We start from the raw sequence: 18,717 nt of genomic DNA, 5'->3' as shown, positions 1-18,717 counted from the left end.
AAGGTGACTAAGCGGTTCAGCTTGCGCAGCTCCGGTCCAGCTTGAGATAAAGACAACTCTCCCAGAACGCGTCTGGAGATGCTGGCTTTGTGGAGCATTCATGGTTCAAGATGACAATAACGGGTCAAGGCGTGGGCAGTGATGATCACTCCCGGGCGATATACCCAGATCACCCCGAACAAGAAGCAGACCTCTCGCAACCCCAGGAATTCCGTCGGGACACGGAGGGGTTGCACGAACCGTAAGTGTGACGGCAATCTGGAATTGATGCCGTGCTAATACTTGATTGATACAGAATATCCTTCAAACCAAAACAAAAACGACAATCCCGATTCAGTTTATCAAGCCTCTTTTCGAATACCGCCGGCGGGTCGAATACAGGGCTAGGCCATGCGGGATCGCCAGGCGCACAGAACGGAGATGCATCGCCTTTAGATGCTTATGGACCAGGGGGCCTGAATGGGGACCCAAACTCCTCTAAAGATGGTGCACCTCTGGACTGGTATGTGGAAGGTCCCGGTCGACGAGTCGGGTATGATGACTTTACCGCGATTGATTGGATCTACGAGTATACGAAAGAGCGACAAAGGAAGCGCTTGTTATACTCGAGTGGCCAGGGCGTCCTGGGTCATGTCCGCCGGTTTTTGGAGGCCGGTAACATCTGGTTCGTTCTGGTTGCAACGGGCATCGCCGTTGGAATTATCGCTGCGTCTATCGATATCGCAACCAACTGGCTTGGTGACCTGAAAACCGGTTACTGTAAAAACGGCAGTGGTGGTGGCAAATTCTATTTGAATCGAAGCTTTTGCTGCTGGGGTCTAGACGGTACATATCTTATGCCACGGTGGGGACTTGTTTTTAATGCTAACGGAATGCGTACATAGATCAAACAAAGTGCCAGGATTGGAAACCTTGGGGCTCTGCTCTCGGTGTCTCTTCTGTCGGTGGAAAGTATACCATTGAGTACATCTTTTTCATTGTTTTTTCGGTAAAATCTCTGCCCAGTACCTCTTGTCCTCTCACTAACTCGAGCTAGGTGGTATTCGCTTCTACGGCGTGCGTGCTAGTACGAAAATTCGCCATATATGCCCGCCACAGTGGAATTCCTGAGATCAAGACTGTTCTTGGAGGAACTGTTATTCGGCATTTTATGGGTCCTTGGACGCTCACTATCAAGTCTCTTGGCCTAGTATGGTATCCTCGCAGATGTAGTCCTCTATCCTTACTAAGATTATTATTAGTGTCTCGCAGTTGCGTCGGGTCTGTGGCTGGGCAAGGAAGGCCCACTGGTGCATGTGGCATGCTGCTGTGCCAACATCATAATGAAGCCTTTTGACAGCCTGAATGGCAACGAAGGTGTGTGCTGTGCATCATTCTTCCCATCCTATACTGATCCCTCCAGCACGAAAACGCGAGGTCCTTTCTGCAGCCGCTGCAGCGGGCATATCTGTTGCATTCGGTGCGCCTATCGGAGGTGTGCTCTTCAGCTTGGAGGTAGGCAAGAACCTTGAATGTGATGCGGGTTCCTATGATCCTAACTTTGACAGCAACTTTCCTACTATTTCCCAGACAAGACTATGTGGCAGAGCTTCGTTTGCGCCATGGTTGCGGCTGTCACATTGCAGGCCATCAACCCCTTCCGCACGGGGAAGATTGTGCTGTACCAAGTCACCTACACACGAGGGTGGCACCGCTTTGAGATCATCCCATTCATCATTCTAGGTATCATAGGTGGTCTGTTTGGAGCGTTCTTTATCCGTGTGAACACCAAAATCGCCCAATGGCGGCGATCTCGGGGTTGGTCACGGCCGCTTTTGGAAGTAGCAGCGGTGGCACTTCTAACAGCTTTAATCAACTTCCCAAATCATTTCATGAGAGCTCAAAATTCGGAGCTTGTCCAGGCGTTGTTTGCAGAATGCAGTGGCGAGACGGCCGATCGGTTTGGCCTATGTGTGTCAGGGCCTGCATCTCTAGCCGTCGTTGCTATGCTTTTGGTTGGTGCTGCATTGGCCTTTTTGCTTGCTTCCTTGACCTTTGGGCTTGATATTCCGGCTGGTATCATTCTCCCGTCCGTCGCTATCGGTGCTTTGTACGGACGTGCTTTGGGAATGCTTGTTCGAATGTGGCAGGAAGCTTATCCCAAGGCTTTCCTCTTTGCCAAGTGTGAGCCAGACATCCCTTGTGTAACTCCTGGTCTCTACGCTATCATCGGTGCGGCCTCTGCTCTTGGCGGTGCAACTCGAATGACTCTTTCGATTGTCGTCATCATGTTTGAGTTGACAGGTGCCCTTACATATGTGATACCTATCATGATTGCTGTTATGCTATCGAAGTGGTGTGGTGACATTTTCGGCAAGCGTGGTATCTACGAGTCATGGATTCAGCTTAATGAATACCCCTTCCTGGATCATCGAGACGACACAAACCCGCCAGATGTTTCTGCCCATCGAGTAATGACGACTGTTGATGATGTCTCAGTGATTACAGCCACTGGCCATACCATTAGCTCACTTCGCAGCCTCCTCGCCAACACCAGCTACCGTGGTTTCCCCGTCATCAATGAAACCTCGAAACCTGTTCTCCTAGGCTACATCACTCGCAATGAGCTGTCCTTTGCGCTGAAGTACTCCACTTCGCCTACCAACCGCAATTTAGCCGATGAGACTCAGGTCTTCTTTCTACATCAGCCATTTGCAGATCCTTTGGACACATTGGATCTTCGGCCTTGGATGGATCAAACTCCAATCACGCTCAATAGCAACATCAGCTTCTTGATCGTGTTACGAATGTTCCAGCGTCTTGGCCTGCGCTATGTTCTTTTCTCCAACAAGGGAATCCTCCAAGGCCTTTTGACCAAGAAGGATGTCTGGGCGGTCCTTAATGGCGTGGAGTTCCGTCGACAGGAGGCCCTCCGAGATGATGGATTTCATGACGCTCACACGGCTGAAGAGGTTGGCTTGCTGCATGCCGACGGAAGGAGTAGTCTTGGCAGTTCACTGAGAAGAGACTCGTTCTAGGGTATCATTTCTAGACCTTGATTTCCTGTACATGTAATGATTACTTCCTGCGAATCTAGGAGGCATTGTGCCGTGCTAGCTAGGTCAGCGACCTAATGTAGACATGAATATACTCTGATTTCATAAGGGACATCGTTATTGTCTATGTCTATGTACGTACTGTATGATCATTATTACGCTTGTAACTGAGTCATACTTTTTTCATTGTATGTGCGGGTTCAAAACAAAAAATATCCTGGTAAACTTGAGTGGTTCATGTTTATCAAATGATCTCCCACTTTTGTCGTCTCCCCACTATCCTTTTTGCCAGTCTACACCGCCCAATATCCTCGATAACGATAAGGTCCTAATTTCGCGGAATGGCGTCTTCATCTGATTGCTCTCATTCGTCTTTTCCTCCCAAGGAGGATCCTAATGCCAAGATGATGGTTGACCCGTTTGAAGTGCGCATGCGCTTCACGACCCAGCTCCAACGTCTGAGCGCCACGGTCACATCCTCGCAAAAAGCAGCTCATTATGCGCTCAAGTACCGCGATCTGGACGAGGACCTTCACTCTTGCATTCTGGAACAGCTTGAAAGAGTAAGGAATAGCCTGTTTTTTCCACTGAAACCATACTGATACGAACAGAACAACATGAATACGCGAGCCAATATCATGTCTTTTATCGAACACTTTTGCGAGATGGCCACCAAAGAAGACCATCTTCCCTACGTACGAATGATGCAACGCGACATCCTTCGTGTCGTTGATGCAGTCGTTCCTCCTGACGGCACCGGTGCAGCGAATGTCAAGCACGTTCGACGAGTACTCAGCGGTCTACAAGCTAAACAGATCCTTTCCGCCGAGACTGTGATTGAAATCGATGCCGCGCTCAAAGACCGCGACTCACACCCCGCACACTTGGACTTGGAGCAGGATGAGGCGCAAGATGACAGTGGCCCATCGAAGACAGGAACGCCTCACCATACCAAGCCACAGGTGCGTTTCGACAAGCGACAGATCGAGCAGAGAATTGAAGAAGATCGTGAGCGGAACAAACGCCTTCGAGAAAGCATGTGGGCTGTTCCTGGGGACGATGATGCCGAGGCCCAGAAGTTCTATGAAGATGTCAGCGACATTGGTGAGGACGATTTCATTAACGCCCGTGAGGAGGCTGCTGAACGACGGCTATGCGGCGAGAATGCCATGAAAGAGAACGAGCAGTACAATGCTTAGAAACGCTGGGTCGTTTCATCTGCACTGCGTGATTTTTTGTTTGGGGCTGTTATCTGTTGCACCGGACTCTCGGCGTTAACCGGCATGGCATGGCGTCTTCGTTCCTTCTTTTCAGCGGTCCCGAACCATGTGGTTCAGGTGTTTATACATGGGCATATTTGTGATACCAAGGGTGCATCTTATCGAACCTATCTCTCCTCTTCTACATGAAGAGAAATATCAAAAGCTTTTATTATTCAATCACTAAAAGCCGAGCTGTAGACCTTGAAGTGTTATGTAAATGATCCCGGGCCCTCCGTCCGTGTCCGCCCAAGCATGCCGGATTGAACTGCCACAAGAATCATGGCATATTCATCATAGGCAAGGTAGAAGCAAGGTATCAGCCCACAGGGTCCTAATTTACATCCTGATTAGGGGTGCGTACCACCATACCTTGTTAAAGTCCACCCAATCCCCATCTGAAAAGTAGTTGATATTTAATGCTGAAGGGGTTTACATGGATCAGGACTAGACTCCGCAAAAAAACCGACGATCATTGAACCTTTGAAGCGGAGGGTGGAGCAACATCCAAGCATTGAAAATCCTCCACTCGGGCATAATTACTCGTTACAGAGTTGATTTTCGGAATTATGCAGCTATCGTGGGGAACCTTGTCCGAATGCCTGCAAGTAATAAGCATTCAAGACAAACACCAAGGAGCGAAAACCATTTCTTTGGGTGACAGTAGTGATCCTAGAGTATTATTTGAATATGAATCAGTAGCAAAATAGACAAATAAAGCGGTTCGTGGCTGCTAACATGCTTCGGCGGCATTGACTTGGTCCGGCTCATTTCGCGTGCATGAAATGATGTAGCCGATCCACTTTGATCTACACTTCGGTGTATTTGTAACGCACATCTCTGTGGGGAACCTATGTTCAATCATGCTTGCCCAGACAGACATGGGGAGATCTTTGACGGTTCCAAGTGGATTTCGCTGGCTGGGAGTATAAATTCCCGGTCCTTTCTCGAGGGATGTGATCTTGAGACTCCTTCACATCCAATCACTCCTAGTTTCCTTCCACGCTTCTACATATTCTTATCTCTCTTTACATGATGGTATTCTCAAAGGGAACTGCTGCTGCTGCTCTGGTTTCTTTTGGGGCTTTTGCCCAACAGGCTGCTGCTACCCAGATGCCATTGCCCATTCTGAAAGATTTCGATGAGACTGGTGTGCTTGGTGGTCTCTACCGACCCAACAGCACCACTGCTCGATCCCGCATTGGTGTCTACATCATGCATGCGGAGCAAGACTACACTTCTTTCATTGCCTGTACCGCACTGCCGAAGCGCGGCTACACGACTTTCTGTGCCAACAATGAAGCCAGCAAATACGGTTATATGTCAGACCTCAACTTTGAAGATATGATGACCGAGGCTAGCACGGGCTTAGCTTGGTTAAAAAACCAAACCGATATCGATAAGGTAGTCGTTCTGGGACACAGTGGTGGAGGTGCAATGATGGCTGCCTACCAGAACATTGCTGAGAACGGTGCATCAGCATGCAATGGGTCTGAGAAGATCTATCCCTGCTCTGATGCAATGAACAACCTGGTGCCAGCTGATGGCCTGATGCTCCTCGATGCCAACTACGGCCTTTCAACTATGGCCTTCCTGAGCTTGAATCCTGCTATCGAAGATGAGACCAAGGCCTCTAAGCTGAACGAGTCCCTCAGTGTCTACAACACTGCCAATGGTTTCGTCAACAATACTCGGTCCAACTACACTGCCGCATTCAAGGAGCGATTGCAGACCGGCATGGTGACTCGCAACAACCGTATACTTGACCACGCTCAGGAGCGTCTGAAGGCCCTTGAGGCCGGAGAGGGTATGTTCGGCGATGACGAGCCCTTGACTATCCCAGCATCTCTCTATATCGCTTTCAACAACCTTTTTTTCCCCCAGGATACACGTTACATTCACCACACAACACACGCCTGGCCTCTTCTGCACAAGAATGGAACCACCACTCAAATTGTTCCTTCTGTCCGAGTTCCAGCAAACTTCGAGGACTACTCCAACAACTGGGAGAGTGGTGCTTTGAAGACTACCGTTCGTCGTTTCCTTTCGACATTTGCTATTCGAGTCAAGGACACTTTCAGTATCGAGGTTGACGGATTTGATGGTATCGACTACGCCTCCAGCCAGACTGCTCCTCACGCTGCTATTGCTGGTGTTAAGGTTCCTCTTTTGACTATGGGTATGACCGGTCACTATGAGTACCTGAACGCTGAGAAGCTTCACCTCCAAGCTACTAGCAACGATACTTCGATTGCGTTCGTTGAGGGTGCTCAGCACGGGATTATCACTTGCACTGAGTGTGAGTCTTACCCTGGTGAATATGGCAACACTGCTGAAACTTGTTTCAACTACATTGGTCAGTGGCTGGCCAAGCCTGGTCGCTTCCTGTGATGAAGTGGTGTCCTATCATGTGAAAATTGTAGGACATAGTATATACGGACTTTCTGGCGAGAGGCTTGTCATTCAATTGCAATCTTTTAGACGATAAAGTTCCACGGTTTGAGCTTTAGAAGAATCAATTAATGCCCAGTGTGCATTTATGAACTCTCGGATAAGTAACTACAGCAACAATTACCTAGGTATACGTCCATGGATAACTCAAGTGAAAGTTTTGGAGGTCCAGCTTGCATTAGGTAAGTTTTCAACATCAAGTACCTGATTTGCAAGTCAAAGTAGTCTTTCCATAGAAATACAAAAATGCAAACTCTTGGCGGTTTCCTCTCAGCATTTTGACATAATTTGGAAATTTTCCAAGGTTCTGAGATCCATGGATGCCAGCTAAGTGCCTATACAAAGCAACACTTCAGGTTGCCCAGGTGGGTATGGCAATATATATTCTGCCATGAGACTTTCCAACCTTTGTTCAAAGTGCTGAAAGACTGATTCACAATGGTCCAAAACTAATACACACCAGATTAATATAAAATCAAGCTCTTTATCTCAGATCTCGAATCAATTCAAAAACCATAAAAGATATTCGGGGTCATTGCTCGTATTTGACCCGATGGAACAGGTCACATGATCCCGTTATCTCGGGAAATCCTAAGGCCGATAACTATTTTTTTTTGTATCCCGCAGCAGCTCGACGCATCACATCCACCTTTGGTCCTGAGTCTTCTTTTCATTTCTGTATTCACAGATCTCTATGCTCTCTCACTTAGTCATTGCGGCTAAGGGTCTATTCGCGCGAACAGAATCTCAAGAGAACCTCGCAGATCCTGCTGGCGCCTCCGCAACCACATCGGATATGGTGACCTCCACTCGACGAGAGACCGCGGCTAAAGATGCCTCTAAGTCGCCGAAAACCAATGGTGCCGCCAAGCAAGGAAAGCGCAAGGCACCAATCGACGAGCAGCGAACCAAGCGGCAAAAGCGGAGTAGCCTAGAGGCTGCGGAGAGCGACAATGAGGAGACCGGCTCTCCTAAGACAGAGGAGAAGAAATCAACAGAATCCGAGCCCAAGAGCCACTTTAAATTTGGCAGTGAGGAGCCTGCCGCGCCGGAGCCCCAGCCTGAACAAATTCCCCAAGCATCGAACAACGACGACGACGACGACAGCAGCGACGATGATGAGGCGCCTGAGACAATCGACAATTCCGCTCAACTCATGCAGATGAAGGAAAAAGCAAAGAAGCAAGAAAAAGCGAAGCAATTGTACGTGCCACCCAAGATAATACCCGGTTTTCTGCATGGATTTTGTTTTTCTAATTTGCAACAGAGAGGATCAACTAAAGAAGGAAAAGCGGAGGAAACTTGATGAGCGCCGGAAGTTGCAAGCCAAGTCAAAGGTCAAGGAGGTCACTGGCAGCGACGATCTACTTTCCGAAAGCACAGCCACCCTTCAGGGCTCAAACACACAAGACGCTCGCCGGAGTGCTCTACCCGCATTGCTGCCCGATGACATTTTGAATGCTGAGCCTGTGACACGAGCCCCGACCCCTCCAGCAGAAGACTTATTCGTGCCAAAGAAATCGAATAAGTTGCGGTTCCTTGACAAGACGGAGAAGGCCCCTAAGGATGTGCAAGTGGGCGACGTTACCATTCGAGTGCTTGATGCGCCATCTGCAAAGCGAAAGTCGACAACAACTCTAGCACCTAAGGCCTCCAAGGCTGGACGGAATGTGAAGGATGTCTGGATGAGGGGACAGCGAAGTACCGGCCATGTCAACGGACTGCGCAGGACAGCAGGTGGTTCCTCAGGGTTTGTGCGCCGTTAAAGAAAAACTGTATTAATTTACACTAGGTTTTGGCCTCTGTCACTTTCAAAAGAATTCATAGCGACCTTGAGATGTTAATGTACAATTCGTTCTTGACAATTAAATAGCTGCTTCCGGGTAGTATATTGCGTAGTCCTGCTGTCTATGTAAGGGGAAAGGAAAAAAAAAAAAAAAAAAAAAAATCAAAAATCAAAAATCCCAAACTGAAAAATAGTCTCAGCATGAAAAGGCTCTTAATCTCAAGAACCAGTCTATGTACTTGACATAGAGTTTTAGAAATTCATTGAGTGCATTACAGTAAATCCTCAGCAATTGCGTCAACAGTCCCGATCCCAGATTAATAAGGTGGGGACCACGTGCGGAGCTCTGACCTTGCAAGCTTCAACCTTCGAATTTTCCAGCTTCATTCTATTCTCTCCCCAGCGGAGTCGCCTGTTTATCGGCCATGGCGTCTGCTGCAGAAGATTCCCCCCTGTTACCCAACCACCATAGCCCGACGTCCCCGCGGGCGAATCGGACGTCGCGGTCGGTGACATTCAACCCTCTGACGCAAATCAGTACGTATGGCGGCACCACCTCCGATCCCACCTATCGTCCATTGCATACCGGCTCTCCCCCTGTTCAGAATATCAATGCCCAGGGTGGCTCGCCTCGACCTGCTAGTCAGCCTATGCTGTCAGCCTTGAACAGTAAACTTCGCCGCCGCAATAGCCATGGTGCTCCCTACAGCACACCGCCGAATACGGCCAACGCGTCGAAAATTGGCCCACAGCGTACGACCAAGAAAGCACAGAAATTGAAGTTGCTTCCGGATCCAGTGACGGCTGAAGAGGAAGAGAGTGATGGAGATTTCCCCCGCGATGTCTATTCGCAAATCACTCGCATCAAAGAGCCTGCTGCACGAAGTCATGCGGCCCGGCTAGGCAAGGCCGACCGAGACCGTATTCCTCGGGTGACTGCGTACTGTACCGCCAATTCCTACCGCCTGGAAGGGGTGATTAAGTTCCTCAAATCCCGGGCCAAGACCCGTGGGGCCAATCCTAAGCTATACGATGAGTGTGTCTACTCTGGCTTCGACTATCAGTATGAAGAGAAGCAAAACGCGCGGGTTTTCCCACCCTCTGCCAACAACGGGCACCACGAGCGTCGTCCAAGCGAGCGCAGGTATTCAGATAGTGTCGTCGAGGTGGATGACAACACGAAGTCCCGAAGGGAAGATCTGATCGATTTCCGCGAAGAGGCAGCTGGCCATCCTGATAATGCAGAACACGCCATTGTCACACCGCAGCCCCAAGAGTATGATATCGACATAAACATTCATATGCCCGAGGTCTTCTTGTTTGACTACGGAACTGTTGTCATATGGGGCATGACCCCTGCACAAGAATCACGTTTCTTGTCTGACATATCGAAATTTGCGTCCTCCATTTTGAGTCCGGATGACACACAAGTCGAGAATTTCAACTTTTACTATGCGCGGGAATACCAGGCTCGTATTTACAACGACTTTATCTCGCTCCGCGAGCCTCGCAACCACATGATCAAGTTGGCAATCTCACACGCCTTAGCCCAATCAGTCAAGACCTCTCTTTTCGAGGACCTGGTATCTGAGACTATTTCAGACACCGCTCCGTTGCCTGCTCAGATCGCGCAGACTGGTAGTGTCAATCTGACGCGGAAGCAAATCAACATGCAGATCGGAGAGCTCTTCATCTTGCGAATCAACATCCACCTGCAAGGGTCTGTACTTGATAGTCCAGAACTCTTCTGGGCTGAGCCCCAACTTGAACCTGTCTACCAAGCCGTCCGGAGTTATCTAGAGATGGACCAGAGAGTTAGCCTGCTTACGGAGCGATTGGATGTCATTGCCGATCTTCTTGCTGTGTTGAAGGATCAGTTGACGCATCGCCACGGCGAATATCTTGAATGGATTGGTAAGCTTTCCTCTACGTACTAAAACCAGGAGCAAGCTAATGAATTGTCAGTTATTGTTTTAATTGCTGCCGAGATTCTTGTTGCGGCTATTAATATTGTTGTTGATCTTTACGCCGGCGTCGACTAAGCCTTCAGATTCCGAACATCTACAGATATTGCCTCGAATTACCACCCGGAAACTCCAAAGTGGATATCTCGCCAGTTGATACCACCTAAAACTTGATATCTTGCATGGTACAAAGGCAACGCCTACAAAAAGCACCATTACCCAATATCTGTTATCTCGGATAATCCAGAGCCCAGACCCAATTTGTGCTATGTTCTCTCGATGTCAGCTCACAAAACCCCCCCCCAGAATGTCTTATTTCTGGCAACGTCGTATTTGAGCTGCGTTCCAACTGCTCAAATCTGTCTTCACTGCATACAGAAGAGGCCACCACCGCACACGCTACCTAATACAACTTTGTCTGCTTACTGGGATCGGAGTTTATCTGCCTTGGTTGATTCAAGGGAGTGGGGTTACGGCGCGAGCTTTTATTTCTTTGTACAGATCTTTCATGTTCATACCTTGAATGCATATCGGTCCAGACCAATTAAGTTAACTACAACTCGTACGACAGCCGGCTATAAATACCTAGTAGTGAATGTAATATTTTATCCTTGGTATCAATCACATGCAACCATGCAGTAGCCTATAGAGATGACAGACTTGAAAGCATGGTAGATAGGAAACGAGAAAAGAAACAGGTCATAGGTGAGAAAGAAAATAATATCAGCGCTGTATGAAAAGACACGAGACCCAAGCAAAAAAGAAGAGAGATCAAGAAAGAGAGAGACCCTTTTTCCGTGGAAAAGAAAGACATAACGAGCCCCAAACCACCATGGGTCCAAAGAAAGAAAAGAAAAAGGCAATATAGGAAGGATTATCATTACTCCTCAGCCTTAGGCTCAGCCGTATCCATATCCATAGGCGTAGTCCCCGAATCAGCGGCCTCAGCATGTGCATGCTCTGAGTGGCCCTCGCGATTATCTTGACTGTGGGGTGTCTGCTCGCCTTCATGAGCAGAACCATTGCTACCGGTCTGGACACGGAATGAAGAAGTAAGATCCTGCTGACTTGGAGCAGGGGCAAGACGGGGCAACGCACCACCTCCCTCATGATCTACAGGCTCATTGGCGTGGTCTTGAGCAGGGTGATCCTCGTCGCCGCCATCGACCGGAAGGTTGGATTTGCGGGAGCGCTTGACACGGAGGGGACGTTCTTCGGGCTGGAGGAACAAAGTCAAGTTAGCTAAAAGCTACTTCGTACGAGCAATCGCAAAGCAAATCGACAAAGCAAATGAAATATGCTTCAAAGTCAAGGCCTCGGTAATGTCAAAAAGGGATAAGATAGCTACTCACAGTCCGCGGCTGCTCATCCGAGCTACCCTCGGTCTCATCATCGAAATATCTCCCATTGCCAGCCTGTCCTGCACCCGAACCATTCATCGAACCAGAATCATTCATCATCGCCGCCGCACGGGCGCGCAATTCCGGGTTCGCAGCACCGGACTGAGCCTCGTTGGCCATGCTAGTGACCTTAGCGAGACGTTCCAGCAGCATACAAGACTCCAGGCGCATTTTTTGAATGTATTGCCAGCCACGACGATTACGGGTGCGGATCATGTCATTCTCGACCTCGACTTCGGCAAGGCGCTTCTTTAGCGCGATACATTTGCGCTTGTAGGCGATTTCCACGCTGGGAGGATTTGCGGAGGTTGAGGAACGAGCTTCCATTGTGGAGGTTTTTGAGTGAGTGATTGTTGGGTATGCGGTATTTTGTTGGAATGAAGGATTGGGAGTTCTTTTGAATCGGTCTTGTTGGGGACTCGATGGATGGGTAGACTCGATCGGTAGAGGTGGAGATGGGGGAGTGAAAGGTGGTGATGTAAACGGCGATGGCAATAACTCAAGCGGAACTTTATATAACGGGTTATGTATGTAATGCTGGCGTCCACCCGTTAATTTCAAAGAAGAAGCCGGAATCGTTGTCTTGCAAGGAGCAGATGTGCAGGAGTTGCACTCTTCTACGCGATTTGTTTCTGCCGTGATATCAAAGGCGGTGAATCATTCAATGCTATCCATTACAAAACTAAGCTATGTTCTCTCTATCTAGTGTCCACCGGTAGTCGGCAGACCCAAGAACACCTTGAATGAGTCGTAACTAATTTATCAAAGGTTAGTGTGTGTATATCCACAGATATATGGGAGCAACTTACATCAGCCACTGGAATCCGGTCAACGTGCCAAGCATCACAATACGGACGCCTAGGCCGTTCCAAAGGCCAGTGAACCCAATGTTGCCATAAATTCGTGAAACAGCAGTCATTGCGCCCTCGCCAGCTGAATCGATAATTAGCCAATGACTCAAATTCAAGACCAAGACAAAACAGGAGACTCACCCTTCCGATCAGCATTCAATTTGCTCACCATGACATCGGCCGGATGGCTGACGATAGCACAGAAGATACCCGCAATGTATCCACCCAGGAAACTAACACCAGTCTGTGTAATCTGGCTATAACTTTCCTTAGGCTTACCCATAGTCTTGTAGATCATCTTAACAGTCTCCTCAAACGTCGCAAACTTGGTCATAGTATAGGGGATCTGACGAGCCCACAGAGGATACAATCCCTTGTAGAGACCTGAAAAGCCCTCCTTAGCCACAATACGGCTCCAACCCTCACGCAGGTTGTTTGCATAGGGCGGCAAGGTAGTCTGCATGCGGACCTTGATAGCTTCCATGGGGCAGAGGGCCATATCGGCGAAGAACTCGGCCGAGGCACTGGCACCCAAGAAGACCAAAGTACGGTTTGTCTCTGGGAATAACTGGTCGCCATATAGATACTTGAAATATTCATACAGACCGTACTTGCCGGCACCTTGGAATGAGTATCCTAGGAAAGTGGGCGACCATCCGAAAACCACACCGCGCAAGCCTTCCTTCGCGAAAATAGTGCGCCATGCCTGAATGTTTGAAGTGTAGATCTTGGGATCGACTTGGCGGCGGCATTTGACGAGATCGAGTGGTGTCACAGCGGTGTGAGTTGGTCCTTGAAAGGTGGGGTTGTCAATTGAGTGCAAAGAATATCAATAAGCCGATATTACATACCACAAGCTATAATGAGAAAAAAGAAACTCGTTAGTACTAGCTCAATTCACGCTTGAAGAGGGGAACAGAGGAGGGAGAGCATACCGATGATACCGCCAAACATGCAACTGAAGAAGTACTTGGAGGAGTTGGGTTCGATCTTCCCAAAGGGAAGCTTGCGTTCTTGGAGGGCCATGGTCGCACACTGGGTTGAAGGAGAAAATAAAGAGAGAAGAGGCTGGAAATCAGGAACGAGAAAGCAGTCAGAAATAACAAGGAGCGGAGAAGAAAGGCTGGAGGTATGGCGTCAGTGCGTCCAATGCACAGCTTATCCCCCAAAGTATGAATGGTCGACGGGAACGGCTAGACCGGCACGATGGGTCTTATCAGTAACACCTCGATCTGCGATCGCCAATTCCATGGTTTACCAATAGCTCTAGAATAGTCATATCCTCCGGTATTAGACATCAATATAGGCAATATGTAGCGATATAATTACGCAATTCTTTCTTTGCAAAGCCGAAATCAACCAACCCAAACCTCAAGGAATGAAGTTTACACGCGACAATCAGGGACGAGGATCCCCAGAATCATGACGTCACGATATCCGGTCAAAGCCGTTGGCTCCACATGGTATATATCAAGTTACATTGAATTTATGTACATAATGAAAATATGACTCCAGTCCCCTCCGTATATGTATCCATCTGCAACGCCAATTGATGTCCGTAAGGATTATTAAAGTAGTACAAACACATATGCAATACAATGATCATGGGGTATGAACTCCGGTAGGTCCGATTCGAGGGGGAGGGGCTCTGAATGAATTGTTATCGCCACGGAGTCGTTCGGCTTCGCGGGCCAGAATAAGAGCAAGATTGATGCCTTGTTGATTTCCAATGCGATATAGCACTAAGTTAATCTGATTCGCCTGTTGTGGCGAAGGCATGCCGCATGATACAATGTACCAAAGTGGCCAGAGGAGACCATAGCCTTGCACGGCCCGAATGGTTGATTGATAGTCTCCCGGTTTTGTCGGTCGGCCAAGAGTATCCACATCCGACATGGCAAAAGGAATGCTGCGGCAGACGTCGGTCGTCATTTCTTGGATGACTGCCCGTAAGCTAGTCTCATCAAGCGCGGAATTGACGACAAAGGGATCGTCAGGCTCCTTCTTTTTCGAGATGATGTCGGAGTAGGATCGTTTGAGACTGAGGAGGAGTTGTTGTAGCATGATACGCACGGCTCGGTAATAGTTCCAGATCACACAGTTGGAGATGCGATTATAGGTAAGTAAGGATTCGCCCTGCGCAGAGTAGACGACTAGAGGTAGCCAACGATCGGGAAGGTGAAGAGTCCATTGGGAGAGCTCGAAATCACACTCTTGGCCAGCAGTCATCCACTGTTTGACAGTGGCTAAATCGGGTGGACTGGGTGCTGCTTGCATGGCCAGGAAAAGTTGGCTCAGTTTGGAGGCAGCCAGCATGAGCCGTTCGACGGGATCATCGATGTTTAATTGTTCCAATATCCAGTCCATGTCGAAACGAGGTTTATCCCCCAACGCAAGAATCTCAACGGACTATACTCTTGTCAGAACTAGTTTGCGGTGAGGGAAATGGCGGAACGTACAGTGTGTGTATAAGCGAAGTTGAACATGTCACGGCCGTGGCGGTTGTTTAGTTGACCCTTGCCTCGAATTTTCATCAGGAACTCAAATCCAGCGGTGTGAGAGCTATATAGCCCATTTCGTTCACCAGTGACATCCTCGAAGAGAGACAGAATGACCACAGAGGCAAATGTTTCATCTTTCAGAGCCTCCGTAGGCGATGCTAAAGCTTCACGTAGACTGCTCAAAGCCTTTCCATATCCTCGACGGGCCTTCATCATGAGTTGGGGTGCCCGTGTAACATTGGCGAGAGTCATAAACGCCGTCGCGTCCACAGCCCATCGGAGACAAGAGGATGTCGATTTTTGCTGGTCAATTTGGGAATAAAGTAATGGCAAATAGTCCAAGTGGCCCACGCCATCTTCATTGTCGGACTTGACTATATATTGATCAAAGAAATAACATATTGCGCGATCTTCCCACGTCGCATCCGCTATTGGAATCAGCGACAGCGAGGTGTTAGTGCTTGAAGGGCTCCCAGAATGACGGTCTGCATCCCCAGAGAATTGCGAGAGGAGCGTCACACTTTGTCTGCTAGTACCAGACGAAACAATGTCCTTCTTTGCTTGGCGCTCGACTTTCTTGTTCTCATTCCGGAAAACTGCATCAGGCCGGTATCCCGGGCAAGGCCGGCCGTACACACCACAGTTTCGGCACTCAGGGTGGCCTTCATCGCACTATATAATGATGTTAGTGATTGACAAGGAAAACAAAGTTTAAAGTAAACAGTCATTGAGAATAGAGCCCCGGGTCTTACCTTAATCTTCCGCTTGCGGCACAGGTAACATCCGGTGCTAGGCTTCCCTCCATAGACCATTTTTGACTAAAGGCCGTCTATAGAAAGTGGCTCGTTTAGCCGCAGAAATAGGCTGGTGGCGAACAGCCTCCCCGCTTCTGGGATTCGGGGGGTTCCACAAACGGGGGGCCACGCAAATCGGTCTGAGGGGCACGGTTGACCGGGCCACATGGGCATCGTAGGCTTCGACTTAACGTGTTCGACTAGAACACCTGGAAGATGGGCAGTGTCTTTATAAGCAGATGTTCAATGCGGACTTTTGAGAGGGGAAATATGGTCCTTTCAAACCATTGACGGCAGCCTCAGGTGAGGCCTTAGTCAGCACTTCCAACAGCACTGGACCTGATCTAAATTGTTCTTAGTACGTTGCACAATTGCATAAAATATGGAATCGAAGGGAAAGAGAGTCAAAGTGATAAGCTACTGAAATAATCATGTTTGAATCATCTACGTGACCAACGGGAACCCTGATATTAAGCTGTGGCTGCATAGCTATCTATAAGCTTCAAGGGCCCTCAGCAGAGAGATATCCCGCATGATCAAAGGTCACCTTACGCAAGAAAATTACACAAGGAAGCCCTGTTCAAAGCTTTGACGCCTTCTTTTGTGTCCTCCCGTCCCTGTACGTCCGGCTTAACTCTGCTGCACGTGCGATCAAAAATCCATGCAGAGACTGATACTCCGCACCCTCATCCGCAAGATTGACAGGTCGCAATTTCTTTTGATAAAAAAAAACAATCCACGCGTTCGCCCCCGCAACCTTGGTATTTTGAGCCACAGACCAAGCAGAATACCTAATGTGGAACCTGTCTTACTGTATATCTACCTTCGAACGTTTCTATGCTCTCAATGAAGATCTAACCTTCGAAGTGAAATGGATGATTCACTTGGCTCATGAGCCCCAATCACACAATCTCATCCATATATACGTCTTGGATTTCCCCAAAGTCTTTGATTTTAAATTGACTTGGCTCGATAGGTAAGAAGATTATTGATACTGTTCATTTTGAGTGGCAAGGGCAAACTGGTCATGTGGACTATTGCCCCTAAACTTTATAGCGGGTCTACATCATAGCGTATAAGATCCCTCATATAAATGATCATCATGGTATTGAAGCAAAATTCCTTATTAAACATTAGAGTAAAAGAGACATTAGCGTAAAAGAGACATTAGACCCAGAAGAACCCTGAGTGAGATTAAAGCCGGGTCAAATAGCAATTCGGAACAGAATCGTATTCCACCTCGGTTTAGCGCGACGAAACAATAGCAAAAACATTCATAGTATGATCCCAAATTTTCTTATCCACACCTCGCTTCCTGAAATCCTCAAGAACCTTCGCATTGTCGCCAGCCTCTCCATGTTGATCAATGGTAAAAATACCACCTTCGGTCCGTTGAGCTTTCTGTAAGTCTCCAGCCAGCGGGACTATGCCATCGTCCACACTATAACGTGCACTGGTGATAATGAACAATCCCCTTTGGCCCGCTTCAGTTACGCTCCTGAGAAAGAGCTTGAGCACTGGAGCTACCACGTAACGGATCACCATGCCCAAGATACCACCGGCAATACGATTGAACAGCGGGGTAGCCACGATGCCAGGAAAAGCGTGAACGAAGCTGATGCGAGGATTCTCGGCAGCGAGGTGTTCCAGTGCGAATGTCATCATGGTAGTAGCATGAGAGTTACCAGAGCCAACAGAAAAGTTCTTAGGATTATCCAAACCCAAGTCGTCTTCATGTAGGGATCCTTCTTGTCCACCTGCCAGGATAGACAGCACATGTGGGCTTTTGGACTGGTTGAGTAGAGGGACTAGAAGCTGGGCCATCCGAATACGGGAGTAATAACGAGTTGTCAAACTGGCTTCAAGGCCCTCAGTTGTATCTACTACTGGTAAGTATATATCAGAAACGGATTTTTGGTGTTGGTATTCACCTTGTCTTCCATCAAGCGAGAAAAAGCCTACAGACATGCAAAGCAAGTCTAATGAGGACTCCTTGGATTTGATGAACTCCGTTACCTTCTCGGCGTCTTTGATGAGCGAGACATTCCTCTCGATGATTTCGAATGTAGCACCGGGGTTTATAAGGCGTAGTTCTTCAACAAGAGGAGCTGCGGTCTCAGCGTTACGGGCAACGATATAAACTCGAGGGCTCACAGCGTGCTGTGCAAACTCCTTGAGGATTCCCAGACCAATACCGGATGTTGCGCCTACGAATAGAGCAACCTGGGGTCCTTCCGCGTCCGAGAGGCGATTATTGGATTGAAGTACGGTTCGGAGATTAACCATTTTGAAAAATAGACAGAGGAATGCGAATCTTTGAATATTCGAGAGACTTGGAATGCGAAGTGAAATTAAGAGCGGTCACTGTTGGTCCGTTGTTAAGGTCTTGCAAATGTATGTAACAGAAGCAAGCTGAGGTGATTTTATTTGGTGGTGGGATGTAACGAAGTGATGAAGAGAAGAGGGAAAACTATATAGTGATGGCTGCTTGCTAATGTAGTAATTCATCAGAACTCTCTAGATAGATTTTGCTGCATAGATGCCAATGGATTGTAAGCATCGGGCTCCGTAAATTCCAAAACCCGGGGACACGATCTTCTCATGTAAGCTCGTAAGCTCACTGCATGTGACCTAACCCCGAGCCCCGAGGGCACGTGTTTATCACGTGAGATACAC

At 48.4% G+C, this 18,717-nt stretch overlaps 9 protein-coding genes across 9 annotated transcripts; 5 read left to right on the top strand and 4 right to left on the bottom strand.

The window, feature by feature from the left end:
• Nucleotides 1-110: 110 nt before the first annotated feature.
• On the top strand, nucleotides 111-3,017 carry N7503_010204 (chloride channel protein; the record flags this gene model as incomplete). The annotated part of the gene is made up of 7 exons (XM_057069750.1): nucleotides 111-241; nucleotides 296-825; nucleotides 885-988; nucleotides 1,037-1,189; nucleotides 1,242-1,356; nucleotides 1,403-1,494; nucleotides 1,548-3,017. 7 exons carry the CDS (start codon nucleotides 111-113, stop codon nucleotides 3,015-3,017), a joined length of 2,595 nt encoding a protein of 864 aa, XP_056916361.1.
• Nucleotides 3,018-3,376: 359 nt separating this feature from the next.
• On the top strand, nucleotides 3,377-4,234 carry N7503_010203 (CTD kinase subunit gamma; the record flags this gene model as incomplete). The annotated part of the gene is made up of 2 exons (XM_057069749.1): nucleotides 3,377-3,598; nucleotides 3,647-4,234. 2 exons carry the CDS (start codon nucleotides 3,377-3,379, stop codon nucleotides 4,232-4,234), a joined length of 810 nt encoding a protein of 269 aa, XP_056916360.1.
• A 1,092-nt stretch (nucleotides 4,235-5,326) lies between these two features.
• Nucleotides 5,327-6,685, top strand: N7503_010202 (uncharacterized protein; the record flags this gene model as incomplete). The annotated part of the gene is made up of 1 exon (XM_057069748.1): nucleotides 5,327-6,685. The coding sequence occupies one exon, from the start codon at nucleotides 5,327-5,329 to the stop codon at nucleotides 6,683-6,685; it is 1,359 nt and encodes a 452-aa protein (XP_056916359.1).
• A 754-nt stretch (nucleotides 6,686-7,439) lies between these two features.
• N7503_010201 (uncharacterized protein) lies at nucleotides 7,440-8,511 on the top strand (the record flags this gene model as incomplete). Its single annotated transcript, XM_057069747.1, has 2 exons — nucleotides 7,440-7,948; nucleotides 8,013-8,511. 2 exons carry the CDS (start codon nucleotides 7,440-7,442, stop codon nucleotides 8,509-8,511), a joined length of 1,008 nt encoding a protein of 335 aa, XP_056916358.1.
• Nucleotides 8,512-8,956: 445 nt separating this feature from the next.
• N7503_010200 (YagE family protein) lies at nucleotides 8,957-10,573 on the top strand (the record flags this gene model as incomplete). Its single annotated transcript, XM_057069746.1, has 2 exons — nucleotides 8,957-10,445; nucleotides 10,497-10,573. The coding sequence occupies 2 exons, from the start codon at nucleotides 8,957-8,959 to the stop codon at nucleotides 10,571-10,573; spliced, it is 1,566 nt and encodes a 521-aa protein (XP_056916357.1).
• An 802-nt stretch (nucleotides 10,574-11,375) lies between these two features.
• N7503_010199 (uncharacterized protein) lies at nucleotides 11,376-12,222 on the bottom strand (the record flags this gene model as incomplete). Its single annotated transcript, XM_057069745.1, has 2 exons — nucleotides 11,376-11,714; nucleotides 11,848-12,222. The coding sequence occupies 2 exons, from the start codon at nucleotides 12,220-12,222 to the stop codon at nucleotides 11,376-11,378; spliced, it is 714 nt and encodes a 237-aa protein (XP_056916356.1).
• A 375-nt stretch (nucleotides 12,223-12,597) lies between these two features.
• On the bottom strand, nucleotides 12,598-13,772 carry N7503_010198 (putative mitochondrial phosphate transporter Pic2; the record flags this gene model as incomplete). Its single annotated transcript, XM_057069744.1, has 5 exons — nucleotides 12,598-12,649; nucleotides 12,705-12,828; nucleotides 12,888-13,538; nucleotides 13,598-13,603; nucleotides 13,682-13,772. 5 exons carry the CDS (start codon nucleotides 13,770-13,772, stop codon nucleotides 12,598-12,600), a joined length of 924 nt encoding a protein of 307 aa, XP_056916355.1.
• A 576-nt stretch (nucleotides 13,773-14,348) lies between these two features.
• On the bottom strand, nucleotides 14,349-16,059 carry N7503_010197 (putative C6 transcription factor; the record flags this gene model as incomplete). The annotated part of the gene is made up of 3 exons (XM_057069743.1): nucleotides 14,349-15,155; nucleotides 15,206-15,919; nucleotides 16,000-16,059. 3 exons carry the CDS (start codon nucleotides 16,057-16,059, stop codon nucleotides 14,349-14,351), a joined length of 1,581 nt encoding a protein of 526 aa, XP_056916354.1.
• Nucleotides 16,060-17,286: 1,227 nt separating this feature from the next.
• On the bottom strand, nucleotides 17,287-18,327 carry N7503_010196 (uncharacterized protein; the record flags this gene model as incomplete). Its single annotated transcript, XM_057069742.1, has 2 exons — nucleotides 17,287-17,921; nucleotides 17,973-18,327. The coding sequence occupies 2 exons, from the start codon at nucleotides 18,325-18,327 to the stop codon at nucleotides 17,287-17,289; spliced, it is 990 nt and encodes a 329-aa protein (XP_056916353.1).
• Nucleotides 18,328-18,717: the final 390 nt, after the last annotated feature.

Source organism: Penicillium pulvis (genome assembly GCF_028828015.1).
Source record: "Penicillium pulvis strain IBT 33274 chromosome Unknown scaffold_8_segment0_segment0, whole genome shotgun sequence".
NCBI lineage: Eukaryota > Fungi > Ascomycota > Eurotiomycetes > Eurotiales > Aspergillaceae > Penicillium > Penicillium pulvis.
Note: the sequence above shows the minus strand (reverse complement) of the source record. Positions and strands in the feature narration are given on the sequence as shown.